We start from the raw sequence: 22,349 nt of genomic DNA on the forward strand, positions 1-22,349 counted from the left end.
CAGGTTACAAAGACCCTGGCTCTCTGAAGAGGTGCAGAACTCCCTAATACCAGGTAGCTGGTCCATAACGTTGCAGCTGAAACTTAACTACAGCAACTGCAGTCCTACTGGAAGTACTCTGTTATTGCACATAAAATCATGGGTTCTGAGTGGACTGTTAAACTTGGGAAAAGTGATCTTGTTTTTTATGGTAACTTCATGAAATTTTTGGTCAGAAAAAATGCAAGTGAAAGGAAGCACATAAAAAGCAATAGAGAACAAAAGAACAAACACTGTGCCACTGGGCAAATACGCTGTGCGACTGCACGTCAAAATCAGATGTGCTTCTCCAGACTCCACCCAGAAAATACTCAAACACTTCCTGAGAGATAAAGCAGAATGAAGGGGTGATTCAGAAGGACGACCAGGGTTAAGATAAGTGGTGGCTGCTGTATGAACAACAATTAAGTTAGTTGATTTAGGTGAGGAAAAGCTATAGAATAGTAAGAAACTTAGAGAAGGCAAATGGGGAGTGATCATCTTGGGTTCAAAAGCAACCGAATACATTCACAGGATAATCCCTGGCCTCAGTAGTCATGAACTACTTTATTCCAAAGAAACTGTCACTAATCAATAGCCCTTGAACCATGGGATATTTAAAATGGGAGGAAGAGGTGTCATTACAATTGTCCTCTACCCTGTGCTCTTTCCTAAGAACCTTGTCATTAGTTTCCATTTGGACATTTGTATGTTGACTCTAAATCTGGTTGCATCTATCCAGCACAGTTCTGGGCTTCCTAGTATGAAAGAGGCATGAACATAACAGAGAGTCAAAGGGCCACAAAGATGAAGGGACTGGAACATCTTTCCTATGAGGAAGGGCTGAGAGAGCTGGGACGGTATAGCCTAGAAAAGAGAGATGGTTCAGGGGAGATCTTATTTATTATATAAATACCTGAAGGGAAGGTGCAAAGAAGTTGGAGTGAGTCTCTTTCCAGTGGTGGCCAGTGACAGGACAGGAGGCAGTAGTCACAAACTGAAACGTGTGAAGGTTTACTTTGTACATCAGGAAACACTTCTGAACTGTGAGGGTGCCTGAACACTAGCACAGGTTGCCCAGAGGAGCTGTGGAGCCTCCCTCCTTGGAGATCTTCAAAAGCTGCGTGGAGGTGGTCCTGGGCAACCTGCTTTTGGTGGCCCTGCTTGAGGCAGGGGGTTGGAACGAGTCCCCTTCTGGGACTGCGATGAGCTACTTTGTTTGAATCAGTGTGATGGTTCTGATAAGTGTGTTTTAGAGCAATTTTGAGGACCTGTTTTATACCAAGAATATTGGAGACAGGCTTTTCCTGTTCACCACAAAACGAAGATGCTCTGCATCTGCCATTGAACACTACTCTCCACTGTGCATTTCATTGCCCTGCCTTGCAGAAGAATCACAGAAAATAGCTGCATGTGCTAATTGTGAATAGAGGCTTGAAAATGTCACCGAGTGACACTTTCTTACTAGAAACTCATTTTCAGGGTGTTTTCTCCACTTCCTTCCTGGAAGGTATCCTATCTGGGGAGGTTGCCAGAGTACCTGCTTTTTCATCGTCATGGTGCACAGCATTTAAACAAGACTCAGCCTTACCTTGGTCATTCTGGCACAGCAAAGTGGATTTTCGTTTGATTTTATATATGTATGAGCATAGTGATTTAGTTGCACATCATCAAGTACGCTTGTACAAAGTTTTTTTCCTAGCAATACATACAAGAGTTTGTCTGCCTTCATCACTCTGTATGTGTATATGAAAAGGAATTGACTTACTCTTCTTTTCCATTCTACTTGGCTTTCTCAGTTGCAGTGTCAGTATTTAGCCTAGAATCTTTTTTTTTTATTATTTGAAGCTTTATTATTTTGGACTCCAGATTTTAATTTTTAAGAGCTCCCTCTGTTACTCAGCCCTAGGACAAACATGTTTTTCTTCTGTGTAGCATGATTCAGCCTCTGTTATCCTTGATAATGCATTCTGACAGCTGTTGGCACTCTCTAACAGAGAAGCAACAGCAGGCATGGTGTGTCTGCAAAGCAGGCCTGCCAGCCATATTAATAGGATGGACCTTGCAGGTAAAGCTGTAAGCTCTGCTGCGTACCAAGTTGAGATATTTGTGATACAGAAAGGTGGCTGATTTGAGGAGTTGCTCACGAGTGAAGCTTTTTGCTTATAATTAAAGACTTCCACAGTGGTGTGCATCCTTCAAGGTCTCTTGGCCATGGTAATGACTGGCAAAGTCTGTTTCTTCTCAAATATTAGTTCTTGTGCAAGAAATGTTAGCCCAATGATGTCCACCTGAGCTAAGTTATACTGAAGTATGTGGAAACAGGTTATGAAATAGGGGCATTTTCCTGCCTCTAAACTGTTGGTTCAGTCAGCATCTATCTACACTCTCTTCAAAAGAGAGCTTCAACGCCTGGAGGACCTCAGACCTATTATTGGAGCTAAGAGGCTTAAAGGTCGGTAAGGATCTTCTCTCTTTAGTCTGCTGCCAGCCTTCAGCGTGTGAAGTTTAATAATCCTGTCAGCTAAAATGTGTTCACCTCTGTTGCAGCACTAGTTAAACAGCTAGCCAAGAGACAGCAGTGCCTAAAGGTAAACTTTAGCCTTCTTGAACAGATCGTTGTCCTGGTTATGCCAAGTACTTTTTGGAAGTTAAAGTTTCCTTGGCTGGTCCTTTAAGCAAATTCCTCAGTCTTGTACATGGCCACTTAGGATATCTTTAAGTCCTCTGTGCCTAGGGTGCCGTTACTTGCCAAGGCAGTGTGCCATGATTCTTTTTTCTAGGCTATTCATTATACTTTGGTCTCTTGAGTGCATTTTGTAGGCAAAGCGTAGATGGAGTGTTACACTTGCTAGGATTTGTTAGTTGTTTGTGCTTGTTTTTTTGCTTCTGTTGCTGTTTTAAACCAAGCTCCTTTCTTTGGCTGAGGTTCTAGGGGCACAGTAAGATTCCTCATGCCAGAGGGTACAAATACATCTTAGTCCAGTTGCTTTCTCCTAGGACACGAGCAGTGCATGATGTTTCCTTTGACTTTAGAAAGGCCCTTGGCACGATTGCTTATAGCCTTGTTCACCAGGTGGGGTTGATGTGTAAATTAGATCAGTGGACTAAAAGGTGGAGTGGAAAACGGGTGAGACATCTGGTCTCTGATGGCTTTCAGCAGTATGAGGTGCAGTGAGCACTTGCTTACAAGTATTTGTGCTCTGGAAGAGAAGCTGTGGGATACCTGTCCTCAGAGGTCTTGCCAGCACCTGTGCTTGTACTTGTTAAATTATGTTGTGGAATAACACCTTCTGTAGGGAAAAGCTTCATCTGCGTATGGATAAAACGCTGTGCTTGTTGAAGAGGCCTTGTAATTGCTAAGGGAATTTAAAGTGAATTGAGATTACTTCATTGCCTGCAGTCTTTCTCTAGCTTAACTTCATTAGGAATAAAAAGGCCTGTAGACTTTTTCAGAGGCTCTTTTTAATGCAAGATCCCATTTCAACTTAACTGTATTGTATCTTCAGGTCATACACATATAATCTGTCTTGATTCATTCAGGGATGAGCGTCTTTACAGCAACTACTTGCAAATAATAAAAAGTAAAGATTGGAGATGTAGACCTAAGAGCTTATTTTTACACATTCTGTACTTAAAATCTGTCTCTTTACTTTCGTGTGACATTCCTGGGTCAGGTAACAAGAGCCTTCCAGATTAGGGCATTGTACTCAATTTGTTTTTTTTTTTCCCCCACCATAAAGTCAACAATAACAGCCAGATAAGCATCTTCTGGTTTTAAACTCTTAATTTTAACTTGAACTCTAGTTTTAACTCTAATTTTAACTGCATTATGACTTCCACCAAGATGTCACGAGTATCGTAGCCTGTAACTGTCATATTCAGTTTTTGAGGTACTGCTTTTGAGGCCCTGACCTCTGTATCTCTCTCAGATGTAGTTTCAGCTTAAACTGTAGTGGGTACATTTTTTTTTTCCTGAGATCTGTATTTTTTAAATTAAAAAAAAAAAAAAAAGCTTCAGATTTAAATCCAGGTCAAAGGACAGGCTCCTCAGTGATACCAGGTTCTAGAACAGCCAAGGTTTTTCTCTTGCAGAGCTGATGATCTCATGCAGTTTAGCAGAGCCTGGAGATAAAAGGGATATCTAATTACAGTCTTCCACTGTCTAAAGGGGTTATATGGAGAAAACTAACTCAGAGGTGCTTAATGAAAGGGCAAGAATCAGGATTGCAAAAAGAAAAATTCTGTTTGTCCATGGTAAAAATAAATAAACAAATAAATTCTTTACCATGTAAGTGGTGCAACACCACAGGAATCTCCGTCCTTGGAAGCTTTCAGAATTTCATTGAGCAAGGCTGTTGTGAACAATTTGATTTGCCTTTGGTGTCAGCCCTGCTTTGAGCAGGAGGTTGGTGTAGGGACCTCCTGACAACACAGACTTTTCCCTTATTGGAAAATAGTGAGCCATGTACAGGTTCCTCCTGACACTGCAGGTGTCACTGTAAAGGTATTTTGACCTTCTAGTTGGTACGGCTGGACACATTTTGTAACTTCTTGTGTCTAGCTAACCAGCAGAGATCCTTATGAGCTTCGTGCAAGTTCCACTGGCTCACTGAAGCCTTTTATATAATTTTTGTATGTTGGTAGCCTATAGTAGATGCATACTCTTCACCACTTGGGCCTCCTTGCTGGTGGGGCAGCATGAGAAGCTGAAAGGTCCTTGGCTCTGGGTGAGCACTGCTCTGCAACAACCAAAACATCAGTGTGTTGTCAGCATTGTTCTCACTCTAAATCCAAAACACAGCGCCATACCAGCTACTGTGAAGAAAAGGAGCAGGATCCTAGCTGCAGCCAGGATATGTAGTAGCCCTTAATGGCTAAACAACGACTTAAGACTCTAAACAATGTGGGGCATGTGGCAATTTGGAATGTGTGAATAGCTGTGTGTAGGAGAAAATGTGGTTCTTGACACAGTAATGGCCATTTTTAACAGCTGTTCGATGCATTGTAACTAAATGTTCTTGTCTCATTAATACTGTTTGATAAAGAGACATACTGTTCTTGTGTAAAATAGTGCTTTAAATCTTCTTGTTCTGCTTGTAAGTAGCTAAGACAACAGCAAAGAATGATTTTTAGCAAGGTTTATGAAGTTCTGATGGGCATAGATACCACTATCCTGAAGGGAAATGCTGGGCCTGAGTAATAGCAAGTAATCTAACTATTCAATTTGTTCTTCACTGATCTTTCTCTGAAAAGGGCTTTGGCATAATGTCTACCCAGGAAACTGATGTAGGTTTTTTTCTTTTGAGGAAGGAACATCAAAGTGTGGCTATGTAAAACTTAAAATTAATTAATTAATTAATTAAAATCTATATTGTAGGAGATGGTCAGGTTTCAGGACCAACATATAAGCACTGATAGCTTTTGTTACCTCAGTTCTACGTAGGTATCCCTGCTAACCCACAGTTAGATTGATCTGAATTGAAACTGTAGCTTTAGGAAATTTAATTCTTATTGTGAATTTGTTTCTGCAGTTCTCAAGTGGTGCTGCTTTCATGGTTGTGACTTCACAGACTATATGGGATGCTCACTATTGAAACTGTCAAAGAGTAGAGACATATGGACTGGCAAAACATCTGAGTGTAGAGGGAAGTTATGGACATGGTTTAAAATTGCCTAATCGATTTCCTTAAATTTATTATGATCCGGAATTTTTTTCCTTAATTTCAGAACTTCTTTACAGAATATACCATTCCCTGAGTGCAATAGCAGGCTGCTTTTGTGACACTGCCTGACAGATGTTCTCTTGTTTCTCAAGTACGCAATCAAATTCCCTTTCACTTGGAGAACTGGGATGGAAACATCTTTTTATGATATGCTTCTCTGTGTGGAAGAGATCTGGGGGGAGGTTAATGTGCCGAAGACTTAAGTTTTGTGGAGTGTGTATCTTTTGTACCTTCGAGGAGAAAAGAGATAAGTTTATTTGGAACCAACTCCTGGTTGTAATGCACAGCTTTCATATTTGCACTGTCCTGATGTCATTATTTGCTTGGTATTCCCCCAAAATCAGGAAGTATTACAAGAAATGACTTCTCTGTAGTAATCGGCTCAAGCTTAGTTCCTTGCGGGTGTCCACCTCAAACTCTGTATGAAATGCATGTTATAAAAATATAATTGTTAAAATGACTACGACTTTAGAGATGCAACTGATCATTGATTCTGCTTTTTGTTTTCCAAGGTGGAGAAAGTATGCACAGGTGATCAGATAGATGGGCTTCTTTATCCTGCTAAGAGAATATCGCCATCTGTGAAAAGTGATACAGAGCAAGAAAAGGCATCTCAGAATGTCACTTCAAAAGTGGACCCGTTGTTAAAACCAAGTATGGAGTCTGAGTCTGCCTCACTTAGTAGTGACTTCAAGCAAAAAGTTGTTAATATCCTGAAGAAGTATTCCAGTGGTCTCTGGGCTAATGCGCTTCCCAAATTGTACCAAGACACTTACCAAGCAAAATTTCCAGAAGGCATTCTAAATAACCTGGAGTTGCTCTCAGATATATGCGTTGTTGATTATGTATCTAATGTCCCCAAAAAGGCAATCCTCTACGTAAAACCCCAAAGATGCACCGATGAGAATCTGAATGTCACAGAGAAGGTCCAGACACCCGATAATGTGAAGGCCACAGCTGAACACCAGTATGAAGAATCCAAGGAGTGGTATCCAGAAAAAGTAACTGTTCCTCCTCTACTCATTCCATCAGAAGGACCTGTCTCCGTCATGGTGGTAGAACTGAACAACACTAGTGAAGTTATAATTAGGCAAGTTCACACTTCAGAATCTCTTCTTTGCTTAATTTATAAATTCATGAATGCGTACTATGCAGATCTGCAGGACTTCATTTACCTGTGTTGATAATGAAACTTAAGAATTCTTTTTGTGTTTAAATAGAAGACTGCTAAACTCTGAGCTTATCAGTTCTAGTATTAGTTTGAGGATCAAAGCAGATCTGACTTTTTAGAGTAACCTTTCTGTATCACATTAGTAATATTAGAGGTAGTGTCCAGATACTGCTTTAATATCTATTAAGGTATTTTCCTTCTGTTACTACATTGTTACTACCTAGGTGTGAGTTGTGCATGTTCAGCTTATACTGCAGTTTTGACTTTTTGAGCTTCCATCCAACAACAAATGGCTAGTGCTGCTTGGTTTGATGGTTGATCAGTCTAGCCTCAGAGAACAGTGTAAGAAACAGATGGTATCACTATGTTATGTATATGGTACTGTACTCTTTCAGGAAATAACTATACTTCATTGTTAGGATAAAAAATACAGATCCTAGCAGGATTTTAAAAATGAAAAAGCAGTAACGCTTTTTCTCTAGGATTTCTAAAATTCGACTGTTAAATAGGTTTATCTGTCACTTCAGAGCATGAATTGCATAGCTGTCTGGTAATATACTAAATTGACAGCTCTCTGTTTTTTTCCCTTTAGTTTCTGCAGTTTCAGTTTTCACTAGATAGTTTCAGACATTCTCAAGGGTCCTGATTAGGATCTAAGTAAGTACGTTTGCAGTTCACTTACAGATCCTCTCATTATGAAATTAATACACTTTTCCTCACTACTGACTGGCAGTATTCAACACCAGAGTTAAGGTTGATATTTAGATGTTTTCTAGCTGTCACTGATGTATTGGAACGCAAAGAACTGAACTTTCTTTGTGTAAGCCCAGGGGTTTGGTTCCCTGAAATCATGGAACCATAACAGCTGATGACTTGTAGTGAATGAAAATCCCCGTACCTGGGGAGTTATAATGGCAACGTTCTCAAATGAAAACTTCTATCTTTGTTTCAGCTGCTAGCCCAATCCCTATTTTGTGCTTTTTCTCTGTTTCTGTAGGTCTTATAAATTCATTTTGTAACCTTTCTACCAGCATGGCATTTTGCTGTATATGTGGAGTAACATATCTTAGCTTTCTGATCTGTCATTTTAGGGGCGTTTCCAGTAATTGGTTTGGAAAAACTGTTCCTGATGAATATTCACTCTGTGTGGTTTGGCTCCGGTTACAAGGTTTCCAGAACTGTGCTTTTCTTTTTCTTTTTTTTTTTTTTTTTTCTTTTTTTCCTGGAATTAATGATCTATTTGGTTGGATTCATAGCATGACTTGCATTTGGCTTAATGCTTGCTGGTCTGATGGTTTTGCTTTTCTTATGAAGAGTATGAGATGTCCTCCGCTAATTCAGACTGGTACTCTTTCATTTGTTTTTTGGGACATGATGAAAGAAAAGAGGACTTTTTTTCAGGAGGCAGTTAAGGATGTTTGAAGACTGAATGTTAGAGCAGCTTTTCTGAGCAAGTCTTCACAGGTCACCCACATAAATTGTTCTGTAAGCGATGCCATCTCTGCCTCCTTCTTTCATGGAAAGCATACTTCTAAATGACTGCTTGATTACAGAAGTGGAACACAAATCAGGCCTGAATGGGCCTGAGGGGGATTGTAGGCCAACCTGCTGCACAAGGCAGGGTCAACCCTGAGGTCAGACGAGGTTGATCAGGGCTTAGCCAGTTAGGTGTTGAAAATCTTCCTAGGATGGGGACTGCATGACCTTTCTGGGCAGCGTGCCCCTCTGCTCAGCTGCCTCGTGGGGGGAGTTTGTTTCTTTCATGCGGTTTGACCCTCTCCTGCTTCGAAGCATGACCATTGCCTCTTGTCTTCCCACCAGAGCCACCGAAGGACATCGTTCTGTCTTTGTGGTGAGTTCCTGGAGCAGCACGCTGAGCTCCCACTGAGGCCATCTCTTCTCCGAGCTGAGCAGCACAGTTCTCGCAGCCTTAACTCACCTGGCAGGTCTTCTAGCCCCCAGCTGTCTTGATGATGTCTTAGCTGACACAATGTTTCAGATGTGATCTACTGAATACCAAGTAGAGGAGGATATTCACTTTCTTCCCCTGGCTGGCTTTGTTTCTCTTCATACAGCCAGGATGTTTGCCAGAGTCTCTGCTAGCCAGGCACGCTGCTGGTTTGCACTCTGCTTGCATCTGCCTAGACCTTTTTCTGCGTTTTTTCTCAGCAGCTGGTCTGTCCCCTCCATTTGCCACAGTCTTTTCCTTCCCAGGTGCCATAAGTGATGCTAATCCTTGTTAAACACCATGACCTTCCTGGCAGCCTGTTCCTCACCCCGTCCAGGTCTCTGTGAATGGCAGACCTGCCCTGAAGCTGTGACACCCATTTGTTGTCACCTGCAAACTGGAGCAAGCAGTCCCTTACCTCCTCCAGGTCACTGATAGGTTAGGACAAGTCTTGGCAGAGGTCTGTGAAGTGCTCCATTTGTCTCTGGCCCCCAGATAAAACATAACCCATTAACCTCTAACCTCTGCCCTCTGAGCTCTCCACCAGGATGTTTTTAAATCCATCCACAGTTCAGCACTGCAGTTTCTGAACCTGGATGCCAGCATGTTGTGGGAGACTGTGTCAAAAGCCTTGCCAACACTGAGGTAAATGACATCCACTGCTCTCCCCACTTCACACAAATGCAGCCATCACAGAAGGCACTGAAGTTGATCAGACGTGATTTATTTTTGCCAAATCCATATTGGTTTTCTTCATCACAGTCTTCATTTGCTCAGAAATGTGTTTCAGAAGGACATGATAAACAATTTTTCCAGGGACCAAAGTGAGTCATGCTTGCCTGGAGTTCCCTAGATTATATTTTTTGTGGTCTTTTCTGAGGATAAGTGCAATATTTGACACTGTCATTGGCGTCTTTACCCATTCTCCATGAACTTTTGAAGTTTCTGCTTCAGAACACTAAATCATGCAGCCTTCCTGTTGCTGCAGGTTTATTGGCCTAGGTGAGAGAAAGGAACTCGGCTCTAGCCAGGAGGTAATGTTTTTGTCTCTCTTAAGAATGAGCAATATAGTAAATCTCTGGTAATAGGTGTACTCTGAATAATTGCCTTAATCATTTCATTTAATTAGCCTGTCTGTAGGGAATAACATAGAATGCCCCAAGTCCCGCAGGTTGAGCTGCTGCGTGACACTGAGCTGAGTCTGCTTTTGTTAAACTTCCTCTACAGCGGCAGTTCTCAAATTTTGGATGGTGTATTTTGGACAATATTGAATAATAAAAGTTTCTCAGCTTGTCAGCTCTGCGTAGGTACCTGGCAGTGATCAGTGGCTCCTTGGCCTCAGCTGCAGTGTGCTGAGAGATGCATACGCTTCATGGGCAGGGTCTTTAATCTTCAAGATGAAACTGGACTTGAAGGGGAAATATTTCTGCCATAGCAAGAAAATATTCCTGCAAGATATAAGAAAGAAACAATGCGTGGGCTCGCCTTCGCTGTGTGTGTAGTAACAGTCACTCCCATGTGATTTGTGCAAGCACTGTGCAGTGGCTATTGGTTGCTGTGTTTCTTCTGTCTTGGGGATGGAGCAATATGTCTTTATACTTTCTTGGTGTGTGATTAGTTGTTGCTTAGCTGAAACCTTTCTACTGCAGTGCTAATTGAGATGAAACTGGAAGGTTTGGTGCTATTTTGAGACTTGGTACAATTCTTCAAGGATTTTCTTGTCAATGAAAGAGAGGTGATTGAAGCTCTCGTAGGTGCTCTGTGTACATCTACAGCTGTGATTGGAGAGATGTTATGCTGGATGTGACACCTGGCTTCTCACAAGAAATAATTAATTCACTTTTTATTCTCAGTTATTTTGAGTTTCTGTGCTGTGGTGTGGGAAACTTTTCCCTTTTCTACCTTTTTGAATAGAAAACTTCATAGCTTGTTCTGCTATAGAAGAATACAACCCTCTGTTCCTTCCACAGTGGAGCATCAGGCTTTCTTCACTTGGCCCATGAAGCAGTTCCAGTTGAGACTAGCAACAATGCTGTGCGCACTCTAGTCTGGCCACGTGTATATAACACCTTTTTTGAGGTCATTTTCCAAGATTTGTTTCTAAAGAATATGAAAAATAACTTTCCAGTTGGCTTTTAACAGCCAAAATCTTCCTCAGTAGGATCCTTACCTGTTACCAGAAAAACATGAGGCAGGAGGTTTTGAATGATTTTTCTACTTCGTGATACTCCTCCTGTCCTTTAAATATCCGTATGAAACCGATGCAAGAAGTGAACTTCTAGGCCTTGTATACCTGCTTGTGTTGCTGCACTCCATGTCCACCGTGAAGGAATTGAGTGTTTGCATAGAGGCGAGGTGGCTGTCAGTCTGAAAAGCAGCGTTTAATTGAACGGGAAGGTAGCAGAGAAATCCTCATTTTCCTGAAGACAGCCTGGAATGCGATCGGGTTTAACTTTAGCACACTGGGCCACCTTTGTTATAATGCTACTGTACAGTGCCTGCCCTAATCCTGTGCATAAGGCAGACCTTTGAGATAAACCTGGCTTGTTATAGGGTGATACAGCAAACTGTGTGGTAGAAATTAGTGGCATTAGTCATTCTAGGAACAACTTTTAATGTATTAGCAGCTACTGCTTTAATTACAAGTATGAAAGTAGATTTTCCTTCTGTGCTAAGCTGACTTGTTTCTGAAGTTATTCACAATTTCCCATTTGTAGTTTTCAGTAAATTAAGAAGATTTCATGCAACTCAGATTACTTCGGTGTAAAACATTAGGTTGGCAGCCTACTAGCAGGCTTGTTCTGAAGGCCAGGAGTAAATAGCACATAGTTTGAGAAGGATCTGTAAAACTATTTTAGATGCCTTGTGCTTTGACTGACATTAGTGAAAAGCTGATAAACTGCTGTTTGCTGAGGACTGAGTAACTTCAGAGATGTCATATGTTACATGTTAAGAAACTGGTATGTCATATCAGTTTCTTTTTTTTTTTTTTTTAACACCTCATCCCAGATATTTTGCTCTTGTAGACAGGTTCCTCTGCATGGTTATACATGGTAATAATTATGTAAGATCTCTTACTAAAGGTCTAATTGAGCATGTTAGATTCTACAGTGCTGGACCACATTTAACTATGAACAGTAGTACTACATTTTGTCAGTTACTACTCTTCTATAGCCCTGCCAGTGGAAAAGAGTCTTGATACCAATGTCCTTATATATGAATAAATTATGGATATATACATATTTTATGTATAAAGGTTCTTGGGTTCTTATTCAGCTTGAATTGATCTAACTCCTGTGTGCGTGTTTTGTTTTTGTTTGTCTGTCTGCTTGGTTGTTTTTATTGAAACACTGTAGGTACGTGGGGAAAGATTATTCTTACGCCCAGGAACAAATGGAAGATGACATGAGAGCATACTATAGTCAGAACTGCGCGGTGTTACAAGTCCAGTCTCTGAGTGTTGGGCAACTTGTTGTTGTACACACTGAAGATGAGGCCTGGCTGCGTGCTCGGATAATTTCTGTGGAAGACAAGAAAATAAAGGCAAGCAGTTATTTGTTTTGTCACTCTGTGAAAGATTTGAAATGTTTTCTTGTTGTTGTTTTTTTTTTTTTTAAGGTACACAGTCAATTCCCAAGCATGCTGCACTGCTAGCATTGTCTCCTTTCCCAACCTGAAGTACTTCTCTTTTCAGTTATAGGAAAGGAGAAGTTAAGACTTTTAAAGTCTTTCTTTCAAGTTGTGTGATTGTCAAAAATAAATGGTCTTTCAGTGTTGTTTTTTTTTTCCACAGGTATTTTGGATTTTGTGGAAGTTTGGGATTTTATACAGGGCTGGGCACTAAAGCGCCTTAGTGCTGAAAATTTACCTTTGGTAGTAATGGGAGGAATGAGTATGGTGGTGCTACTTGGAATGGGGAAGGAGAAAATTCAATATCTAATAGGTTTCAGATCTTGCTTGAAGTGTTGTACTGAAGTATCTATCATGTGCATTAATTAGCAAGACAGTGAGAAGGATATACTTGTGCTTAAACTTCCCTGTCAGACAAGTCTGGTATCCTGGGAGTTGCATCTGGTGTGCACGTTAATTAAACCCCTCTGAGATTATTTAACTCCTATGTTAAATGTTTCCTGAGCCAAGGGGATGTTTCTTGACATCCACAGAGAAATTAGACTGCATAATTGAACTAATTGAACTGTAAGAACAGTTTCAGATTTTCCAGTTATTTCTTGCTTCGTCAAGCGTTAATGATAACTTTTTAAATTTCTTCCCATAGTTGGGTGATTTTTTACCCAGATCTCCTTAACATACTTATAAAATCGATCCATTTCATAAATTTTTAAATAATGCATGAGATAGACTGAGTTTTTCTGAAAGCGTGATAACCTTCAGCTAGAACTTGAAGGAACAGGTTGTCACAGAACTCAGTTTTGTGAAAGATTACATTGGCTTCAGAGAAAAATAGCAAGCTTGCCTCTGTTTTTTGTCTAGGCAGAGCTAGCAGCCAAAAGAAGACTACTGCTACATTGCAGCATTTGCTTGCTGATCATCCACCACTGCTCAGACTCCCTATTGAAAGTTTGTTGTGCAGATATTTTGCATGATAGAGTTTAGAAAGAAGTTGTAAAAAGCCCTATGTAAGCTTTCTTTCTTTCACCTTAGTTCTGATTACCTACTGCTTTTACTACTGACTTCCTGCAGTGTTTGTGGTATTTGCATCAAAGCTACTGGAAATATAACTCCAAGTAGTCCTCTTAAGGCTGTAGAACAAAATACAAAACACACTATAGCACTTATATAGTACCTGAGTCTTCAACACTTTGAAAACTCTAAAATTGCCACTTTATTATCTTTGTTCATGTGGTTTAAGTTAATATGCTGAGTCCTTCCAGCACTGTTTCTATGAAGAGTTGAGATTGTGTTAGAGAGGATGGTTTTACATAAATATTGAGAAGAAGACCTACCTTGAAAGCTCTGAATATTTAAGTAGTGAAATAAACATTAGAGTAATGGTGCTATGTAGCTATATCACTATAATTAGCAAAAAATGCAATGCCTGTTTAATGGATGCACAGAGAATGTGGTAGCTGAATACATTATCCCTAGTCTCAATAATGTATATTTAAAGTTTTATTAATGATCTTATGCTTTTATCTCACTTTCCCTTACCAGGTGTACTATGTTGACCATGGCTTCAGTGAAGTTATTGAAAGCAACAGTGTGTACAAACTACACAAGCAGTTCTGTTCACTTCCATTTCAAGTTGCAAAATGTAAACTGGCAGGTAAGAGAAGGCCAGTGCTGTCTATACAGCTTGCTGTTGCATGACTTACGGATTGAACCATCTCAGTTTGGGAATTCTGATCCTTGTTTGGAATAACTATGTATGTTAGATTCTGCCCAAGGTAGTCAGTGTAAGCAGACACAGGTGTGTGTGGACAGCAGGATGTCAAGAAGAGTTTTATAAAGAAACCTCGATATCAGAAGACCCCAGTGTCTCTAATAGAGCTTAGTTGTTTCTACACTTAGCTTGGATGTGTTTGTTCCTTTAATACGTGCATGTCTAAAGAAATAAAAGTAAAACACTTCCTGTTGTGTGAAGCATATACTAGCATGACTCCTTTTTCCACAAATGAGACCTAATGTGATCATTCAGTTATTTTAAAGTGATCCTTCCCCTTTTAGCACTCTCAGGCTTCCTAGACTGTGCTGGAAATTTAATTTCCTAAAACTGGTGGGCATTTCTAACTTCTAAGATGTTAGTTTTAAGATTCTAAAATGTTCTAAGTACATTTTATTTTAAATATTTCAAATTGACAAGAATAAACTTTTACTTGAATGCAGTTCCTTTTTTGTCTGCATATTTGCCTTGATTCTTTCTGAAGAGGATTTTTTTTCTCCTCTTTACTATGTCTTTGTGTTAAAAAAGGAGACAGTAGAATGCAAAGTGAGATGCAATAAAACCTTCCAACTCATCCTGATTCTTGGAAAGGTTCCTGTTGTAAATACACGTTTATTATATTTCCCTTCATTAAAGTAATACATAAAATGTATGGTGTGTCTTACAGGGCTGGAAGTCTTCTGTGATGATCCTGCCTTAGTAAAGGCTGTAGAATTGCAGGCATGCTCCAAGATACTTGCTGTGGAAATACTGGAAAGGAGTGATATTCCTCTTTTTGTTCTCTATGACACTTCTGGAGAAGATGACATCAACATTAATGCTACTTGTCTGAAGGCCTTGTATGACAAATCCTTTGAACTGCACCTACAGGTACCATCTGCTTCTTTCCTTTTTAATTCATTAAAAATCATTGACCACAGAGGTCTTAGATGGACAAAAAACAGTACTCACAAAGTGCTAACTTTCTGTGTGTGTGTGTGTCCCCTTTCTTGTCAAAATCTGACTGTTCCAGGTAGATGCACTATATACAAATGTCAGAGTAACCAGTGTTCTCTCAGATGGAAGTCTGTATTGCCAACTGCCGTCTAAAGGCTTGTCTAGGCTTTCTGAAATCTTGCAGAAGATAGAAGACCACTTCCTTCACAAGGTAGGTCTGTGATGAGGGAGAAGTCAAGTCATGTGGCCTTTTCAGTGCACCAGTCCTTTTCTTTGTACAAAAGTTCAGATTTCTGAGACGTGAACACTTAAAAAGGCTGAAAAACCTGTTCCTAATTTTTATGCATGCAGTTTTCAGGGTGAAAATGTTTTCTGATGCTCTTTTGTTCAAATGCTGTCTCTTAGGATTCAATAACTACTTCTAACTTCTCTTGAATAGTTAAAACAGTACCAAAATGGCTCATAATGGGAAGCTTCCTGTAGAAACTGCTCTAGGTTGATAGAAAACCTGTGGATGTTCTGCCATACTTTTTTTTTTTCTGGAATATTTATTTATGTGATGGAGTTGAGGTGTATGAATAGCCTGACCTATAGCACGCTCTTTGAAAAGTGACCATAAAAGCAGCGTGACCAAGGTCTGTTCTTTTTAGCCTGGCTTCCTTCAATATTCAACAGCCTTGACCTGATGTGCTTGCATATATTGTCTTTGTATCCTTAGCTTTTAAATGTTGTCTAATTTCAATCAGAACTGACGCATAGAAGACATTTTCAAAAGAATTAAGTTGCTTTAAAGTAGCCATATGATAGAGGTCTAATATCTCATCTACCTTTTACACACATGTACAACAACCCTTGCTATAGTCAAGATTTTATATGAAAGAAAAAATGTTTAGAGAATTGAATTTGTTCAACGTCCAGCTGAAACATGAGAGAATCAAATCATGAAATGCAGATCCTTGAAAAGTAAGATTCTGTTAGAATTACTGCTTGTAAAACTAACTTTTAAGAGTTTTTTTTTTTTTTTTTAGAAGTTGAGCTTTAGGCCTGTTCTGGACCACACTCCATTTGGAAGTACTTTATATTGTATAAGTACTTTGTATGTCTTGGTTATCAAGATTCAGTTTCAAGTAAGCTGAACACTGAAGGAAAAAGTGTGAGATATACCCTGAAAGGTTTAGCTACATAAAGGCAGACAACTGTCCAGATTTGCTGGACAGTGTGTTAGGGTTTTGTTGCTATCAAAGACGGACCTTGACTTTACAGTCTCTCATGAGGTTTTTTGTTTTGCCTGCGAATTTACTCACAGTAAGGTGTTTATGGGTCTCCAACGGGAACCTCTTCATGCTTTTTGCAATGTTTCTAGTGTCTTCTAACACTGGTTAGGATCATCGCAGTGAATGTCAGCCCCATGAGGCTTTGAGTCCGTGTTAAATGTAGTTTAGAATATACGAGAGGAAATTCTTCAGTTATCTATCTCAGTTCCACAGTGCTGTTGCTTTTCAGCACATTAAAGTTAGTGGTCAATGATCTTTATATTCTGTGCTTCCAAAGGTATTTTTCCTGGTAATTCATATTCTCTTGGTTCCACAGCTCAGAATTAAAGCTTTATTAATGGGGCAAGCATAAAATAATGTTACAGAAAATGTTTCTGAGGATGGAAACTCTTTTTGAGACAGCTCTGTTGCTTCTCAGAACTGTTTAGTCTATTTGTAGCATTTGAAATGACTCGTTAAGTATCAGCTAGTAATGATTCTGTGCATTTTAATTTTTGGTTTTTGCATTTGCAGCAGACATCAGAGTTTAATGTATCACTGCCTTTCTGTGGGAAAATCTGCTTGTTACCTTGCAAAGGAAAATGGGCACGTGTAGAGGTAAGAAGCTTTCAAAGAACAGCAACAGTTTTCCCACATAGAAAAGGCTCTTCAGCTAAATCTGAATTCTTACTTTCCTTGAAACATTTTACAGTGTATGCTTCACTGTTGTGTTTTTAACCTTAAAATGATTGTCTTCCTGTCTTATTTCAGATAACAATCATTCACAGTAGACGGGCTCTTGGTATACGCTTTGTGGACACTGGAACAGTTGCAACTGTAGAAGCTTCAGACCTAAGAGAAATCCCACCACAATTCCTGAGAGAAGTAATTGCAATACCTCCTCAGGTATAAAGACAAGTTAAAGGTGACCTATACTAGATCTCTTGATAGTGGTGCTTCTTCTAGGTTTATGCTATGATTTTTTTGTTTTGTTTCATCGTGTTCAACAATGGAGTGCATTTCATTATGCACCTCTGCCTGAAATAACTTGTAATGTAGTCCCACTGACAGGATGCTGTGGTAATAGTGAACTAGTAATGATAAGGTTTTGCATGTCCCTCTGTCTATTTCTGTTTGTCATATATTATTGAATCTATGACAATTAATGAATTTTCTGAGAATGGCAACTTGTGGACTACTTTCCATATTTTTATATGCTTCTGTTCTTAGGCTGTAACATGCTGCCTAGCAGATCTGCCTCCCAACACTGGCATGTGGACTCCAGATGCTGTACTGTGGCTGAGAGATAAAGTAACAAGTTGTCCTGAATTTAGCATGAAGGTAAATAGTCAAAATGCCTGTATGACCTTAAATCCATAGGCCTGTGGAAAAAAACACTGAAAGAACAACTTTGAAAACTTGACCATTCATCAGAATTTATTTCTGTTATGAAGTTTAAAAGTTTGTAGCCATCTCTTAGACATAAGTGCAATACAAAGTCCCTTTCTTATGATGTTTGACATAAGAATATTTGGCTCGTTAGCAGTTTCTCTTTTTCCTCTGAAGAATTTTAGCAGCTGATTGCCTTTCTCATTTTCCTGTGCCAGTCCAGATATGGAGCTAGAGTTATTTTATGAACTGTTAAGAAAGAAACAGTTGTTTGTGTTTTACCACATAAATGTTCCATAGATCTTAAACGATTTTTATGCCTCTTAAGTGAGAGTAACCTTTTTTCATTCTGGTTTTTGAAAGCGGTTTTAGTTTTCATTTGTTGTTTTTTCTAATCCAGTGTGACTTAGTATTTGCTATCATTTAATTAAGGGTTTTGGTTATATTTGAGATAAAATTATTTCCATTGGCAATGTTTCCTTTCCGGTTTAGTTTAGCCACCGTTATAAAGGAAATCTTTTTGCTATCTGGAAGCTAGACAAAGCTGATTTCCTCTTAAAAATCTGATTCCAAGTACTGACAGAGCACTTGGAAAGCATGTTTTGTAGTTTTTTTGATCTTTTTGCTTCTTTTAACCCAGGAGGCTGTGCAGTTAAAACATAGCTCATGTAGTCTGGGACTTGTGACTGTTGCAACTGCCTTTTCTAAATGTCCTTTTCAAGATAATTTGAGTTTGATATTAGTTTTTATTTGATTATATAATAGAAGAAACACAAATGATTTAATTTTGGAAAGTTTTTATTTGTCTTCCGTTTGCTGCCTATAAGTAGCAATATCCTTTGCAGATTATTAGAGGAAAGACAGAAAAATCGACAGAGGAAGCTGTAAACAAATGTTATGTACTATGTCATATGAAAATTTCAGTGCTTTATTATCAATAATGCTAGTTGCTGCCAATGATATATGCCCTTAAATAAGATATTTTTTATGCCAGTGCTTGGAAATTATACATGATACAAACCTAGAAGCTTTTTTCACCTTTTTTTCATTCCATTCTTAATTTACTAGGTTTCACCTCCCATAATGACAGAAAGAGATTTCTGAAGGATTGAGTGTTAATATTTGATTGCATTACTTAATTGTTCAGAATTGTATGGCTAATTTATAGTTGTGGCTAATGTCTTCCAGAAAACTGCAATCGTACATGCTTGTGCCAAGCAATATTGAGATTGAACCAGTTGGGCAGAACAAAACTTGATTCAAACTTTGTATATGCTTTACATTAGTGGAATAAATATCAATGCTATTTCTAGCACCTGTGATTGGCTTACTATCCAACAATTTCATTAACTTATTTGAGAGAATTTTGAAAATACTTCACAGGAGTAAACTGTTGCTGCTTTTCTGTTAAGGCTTTAGTCTGTTGTTCAACACCAGATGTGCATTTAATAGTTGATAACTGAAAATTAAACTGCACTTTCTTTCTAAAGGTGGTTAAACAGGATGCTGCAAAGGGAATTGCACACGTTTACTTGTTTGCTCCAGAGAATTTCCCTGACGTGGATCGTAGTGTCAATCGTCAGATTGTAAACGCAGACCTGTGGAAGCATCAGAAAGATGTTTTCTTGAGCGTTACGCCCAGGGGGACCACCTCCACCAAAGTGACAGGTGATACAGTTTCAGCACTGCAGTTAAATCGGGGAAGGCTAGAGAAGAGTTTTTCTGATTCAGCTGAGCCTGCTATGGAGCCCAGTAGTGCCGTGTCTGCCAGTGATATGCCTCCACCCCTACCCTTGTCAAAGGTTGGTGGGCTCATGGATGTCTATGTCTCAGTGGCATGCCATCCAGGTCACTTTGTTGTCCAGCCTTGGAAAGAGCTACACAACCTGGAAGCCCTAATGGAAGAAATGATCTTGTACTACAGCATGGCTGAAGAGAGACCTGTGAACATTGAAAAAAACAAGTTGTATGCAGCTAAAATTGAAAATCAGTAAGTACATACTTAGATTAAGAATCTCTGAAGGCAAGCTTTTACATACAGCAGTACTTAAATCTTAGTAAATCATCGTGCATAGCTGTTCTGGAGTTAGTGACAGAATTACACATTTTTCTTTAAAGCTTGGCCTTGTTGCAATTTTTGGGGGAAATGCTTTGTCTGCATTGTTAGCAAGGTGGCAGATCTCTGGCTATAGCTGAGAGATCAAGGGAGTAAATGAGGTTGCAGTCTCGTCACGTTTCCAGATAGTTGTTCAAAGGACTTCATTCAGATAATACCAGATCTGGGAAGCTTGAGACACGTTGGTTAAAATCTTTCAGTCATGTATTGCTTTTCTGGTGCCCTGACAGTGGATGAATATAAATCGTGTTTATTCTTGTTCTTCCTCTTTTCAGTTGGTACAGGGTGATAATAAAAGGAATCCTTAGAAATGGGTTTCTGTCAGTGTACGAGCTGGACTATGGTAAACATGAGCTTGTCAGCATAGAGAAGGTACAGCCACTCCTGGATAAATTCAGAAAGCTACCTTTCCAAGCTATAAGAGCTCAGCTTGCAGGTAGGTGGTAATCATTTGCTCTTCTTTTTATTTATTTTAAGTCTTACATCAGTGAGGATACCAAATGTCTATAAATGTAAACGGGACAAAGCTGAATGTTAGTGACTTTTTTTTTTCTAGAGTAAACATGCACCTGCTTGCAAAAACATGCTCAGTGCATGCATGCTTATGCTATCAAAGTAGATCTCCTTTTCTTCTTTACGTAGGTGTTGATGGTTTGGTTTTCCTACCTATTTAATGGAGCACTTTTAGCACGTATAAAACTGAAGATTGCTTAAATTCTATCAGCAGCTGTTTCTTATAAATATTTACCATTTAATGTGTGTGGTAGCTAATATGCAAAGGACCCAGGGAAATCAGATCCAAATGGTTTTTGGATCTTTAAGCGTAACCTATTATGAAGTGTGGAAGCTATAATAAATCTGTTGATAGGAACTGATGTTCTAATTATTGTAGTTTACATAAAGTTAGGGGCAAGATGCTGAGTTTCTGGAGATGTTAGTCTTTCACATCTTGTCCATATTGTAACTTACTGTTTTCTAGTAAATATTTGGAACTCAAAATTGCCTGAAATACATTGGTTTTCACAAACTAACTCCATGGGGAGGGTGGGGGCTTTCATCAAACTTAAGTAAGATTAATTTAATTATGGGCATATGGGGTGTGCATACTTTTAAAAAAATAAATAAGAAAGTTACAACTTGTTCCCTCCTTAATGTATTTTCCTTCCTGTTCAAATTTATTTCATTTTGGCATTGCTTTCAGATTTATGTCTCTTCTCTGTTTGGTAAACTTAGACTTGGTTAGCTTAGACTTCAATTACAGAATACACTTGCTTGAAGTGACAGACCAGTTGGTGCTCTGTTGGTTGCTTTCTGTGGATCTGCCTTCCAGCATAGCCTCAGTGTGACCCTGGGGACTGCTTTAGACAGGTCAAGTTGGATGTGTTCCCACTAGGCTTGGGTCCTAGGAGGTCAGTGCTGAAATTAAGCTGATTTCTAGCTCTGTCTGTGTACTGGGGTAGTACAGGGTCTTGCCAAGAGAGCCTGCAAGTCATCAATTCTTCCTGCTTCACAGAATCCAGACTAGCTAGCTGAGCTGGCTTCTGAGCTGCCACATACAGTCGAAGCAGGCCAGCTAGGCCCAGAAGACAGATAACTGTCTTTTTCCTATTCTTCCACTTTTTTCTTCCCTTTTTGTCTTACCTGTTGTCTTTCAGACTCTGGTCTGTTTTCTTGTTCAATTCTATTTGCTTACCAACCTGGCTTTCTTTCTGTAACCTGTTAGGATTGACAGGTCTGTGGTGTCCTGTCCTGTTAGCAAGCTGCTGATAATAGTAGAAGCAGTGTTGCCACTTCTCTGTTTTGTTTCCTTTATCTGTAACTTACTGCTTGGGAATTTGCAACATTTTAAGTCCTTTGTGCCTAGATGCTCTACACCAGCAGTGGTCTGGGGAGACTGAATTCCTAGTCTGCAGGAGCTGCTTCTTCCTTGGTGGTTCACAGCCGTATCCAAACCCTGTTTGGATTCTAGCATCATGTCCCTGAGCAGGCCCACCTCTGTGGGATGCCAATCTCAAAAAACAGCAGGAGTTGTGAGACATTGAGGAGTCATTTCTATTTACTTCTTCTCTCTGCAGGTCTAGTTTGGGATTTGAAGGCTTGGCAGATTTTTTAGTTGCTAATGCTCTTTTGAGATGAAGAAAATCTAAATCAAGGCTACTGCTTCAGCATCCTCAGGCAGAATACAAATCACTAGTTTCTTCTGAAAAGATCTTTAGTTTCCTTCTTGTCTAGGTAACATGGCTTGGTCATACATCACAGCTACTATACTTGGAAAAACTCTGAGTCAGTGCGTTTGCCTTTCACTTTTGTGAAGCTATCTGTAGATTTAGACTTTAAGAAAAAAATAAATGTTCTAGCCTCTGCAATAATTAACATTGTTTGTGTGGGAGA

General features: G+C 39.4%; 2 protein-coding genes across 4 annotated transcripts in view; one reads left to right on the forward strand and one right to left on the reverse strand.

Annotated features, from left to right (window-relative positions):
* Positions 1 to 22,349, reverse strand: part of ACO1 (aconitase 1) — a 340,782-nt gene that overhangs the window by 168,823 nt on the left and 149,610 nt on the right. The window lies entirely within an intron of this gene.
* TDRD7 (tudor domain containing 7) overlaps positions 1 to 22,349 on the forward strand; it is a 37,964-nt gene that overhangs the window by 14,942 nt on the left and 673 nt on the right. For 2 of the 3 annotated variants that reach the window (XM_082783087.1, XM_082783089.1), the window contains exons 7-16: positions 6,257 to 6,834; positions 12,220 to 12,406; positions 14,036 to 14,147; positions 14,932 to 15,134; positions 15,277 to 15,411; positions 16,988 to 17,071; positions 17,225 to 17,359; positions 17,684 to 17,794; positions 19,333 to 19,832; positions 20,234 to 20,394. In XM_082783087.1, the coding sequence (XP_082639213.1) occupies positions 6,257 to 6,834; positions 12,220 to 12,406; positions 14,036 to 14,147; positions 14,932 to 15,134; positions 15,277 to 15,411; positions 16,988 to 17,071; positions 17,225 to 17,359; positions 17,684 to 17,794; positions 19,333 to 19,832; positions 20,234 to 20,394 (2,206 nt within the window). The remainder of the gene's footprint in view (positions 1 to 6,256; positions 6,835 to 12,219; positions 12,407 to 14,035; positions 14,148 to 14,931; positions 15,135 to 15,276; positions 15,412 to 16,987; positions 17,072 to 17,224; positions 17,360 to 17,683; positions 17,795 to 19,332; positions 19,833 to 20,233; positions 20,395 to 22,349) is intronic. The other variant, XM_082783088.1, reaches the window with a different exon arrangement.

The sequence above is a fragment of the Aythya marila genome (assembly GCF_965140915.1).
Source record: "Aythya marila genome assembly, chromosome: Z".
Lineage (NCBI taxonomy): Eukaryota > Metazoa > Chordata > Aves > Anseriformes > Anatidae > Aythya > Aythya marila.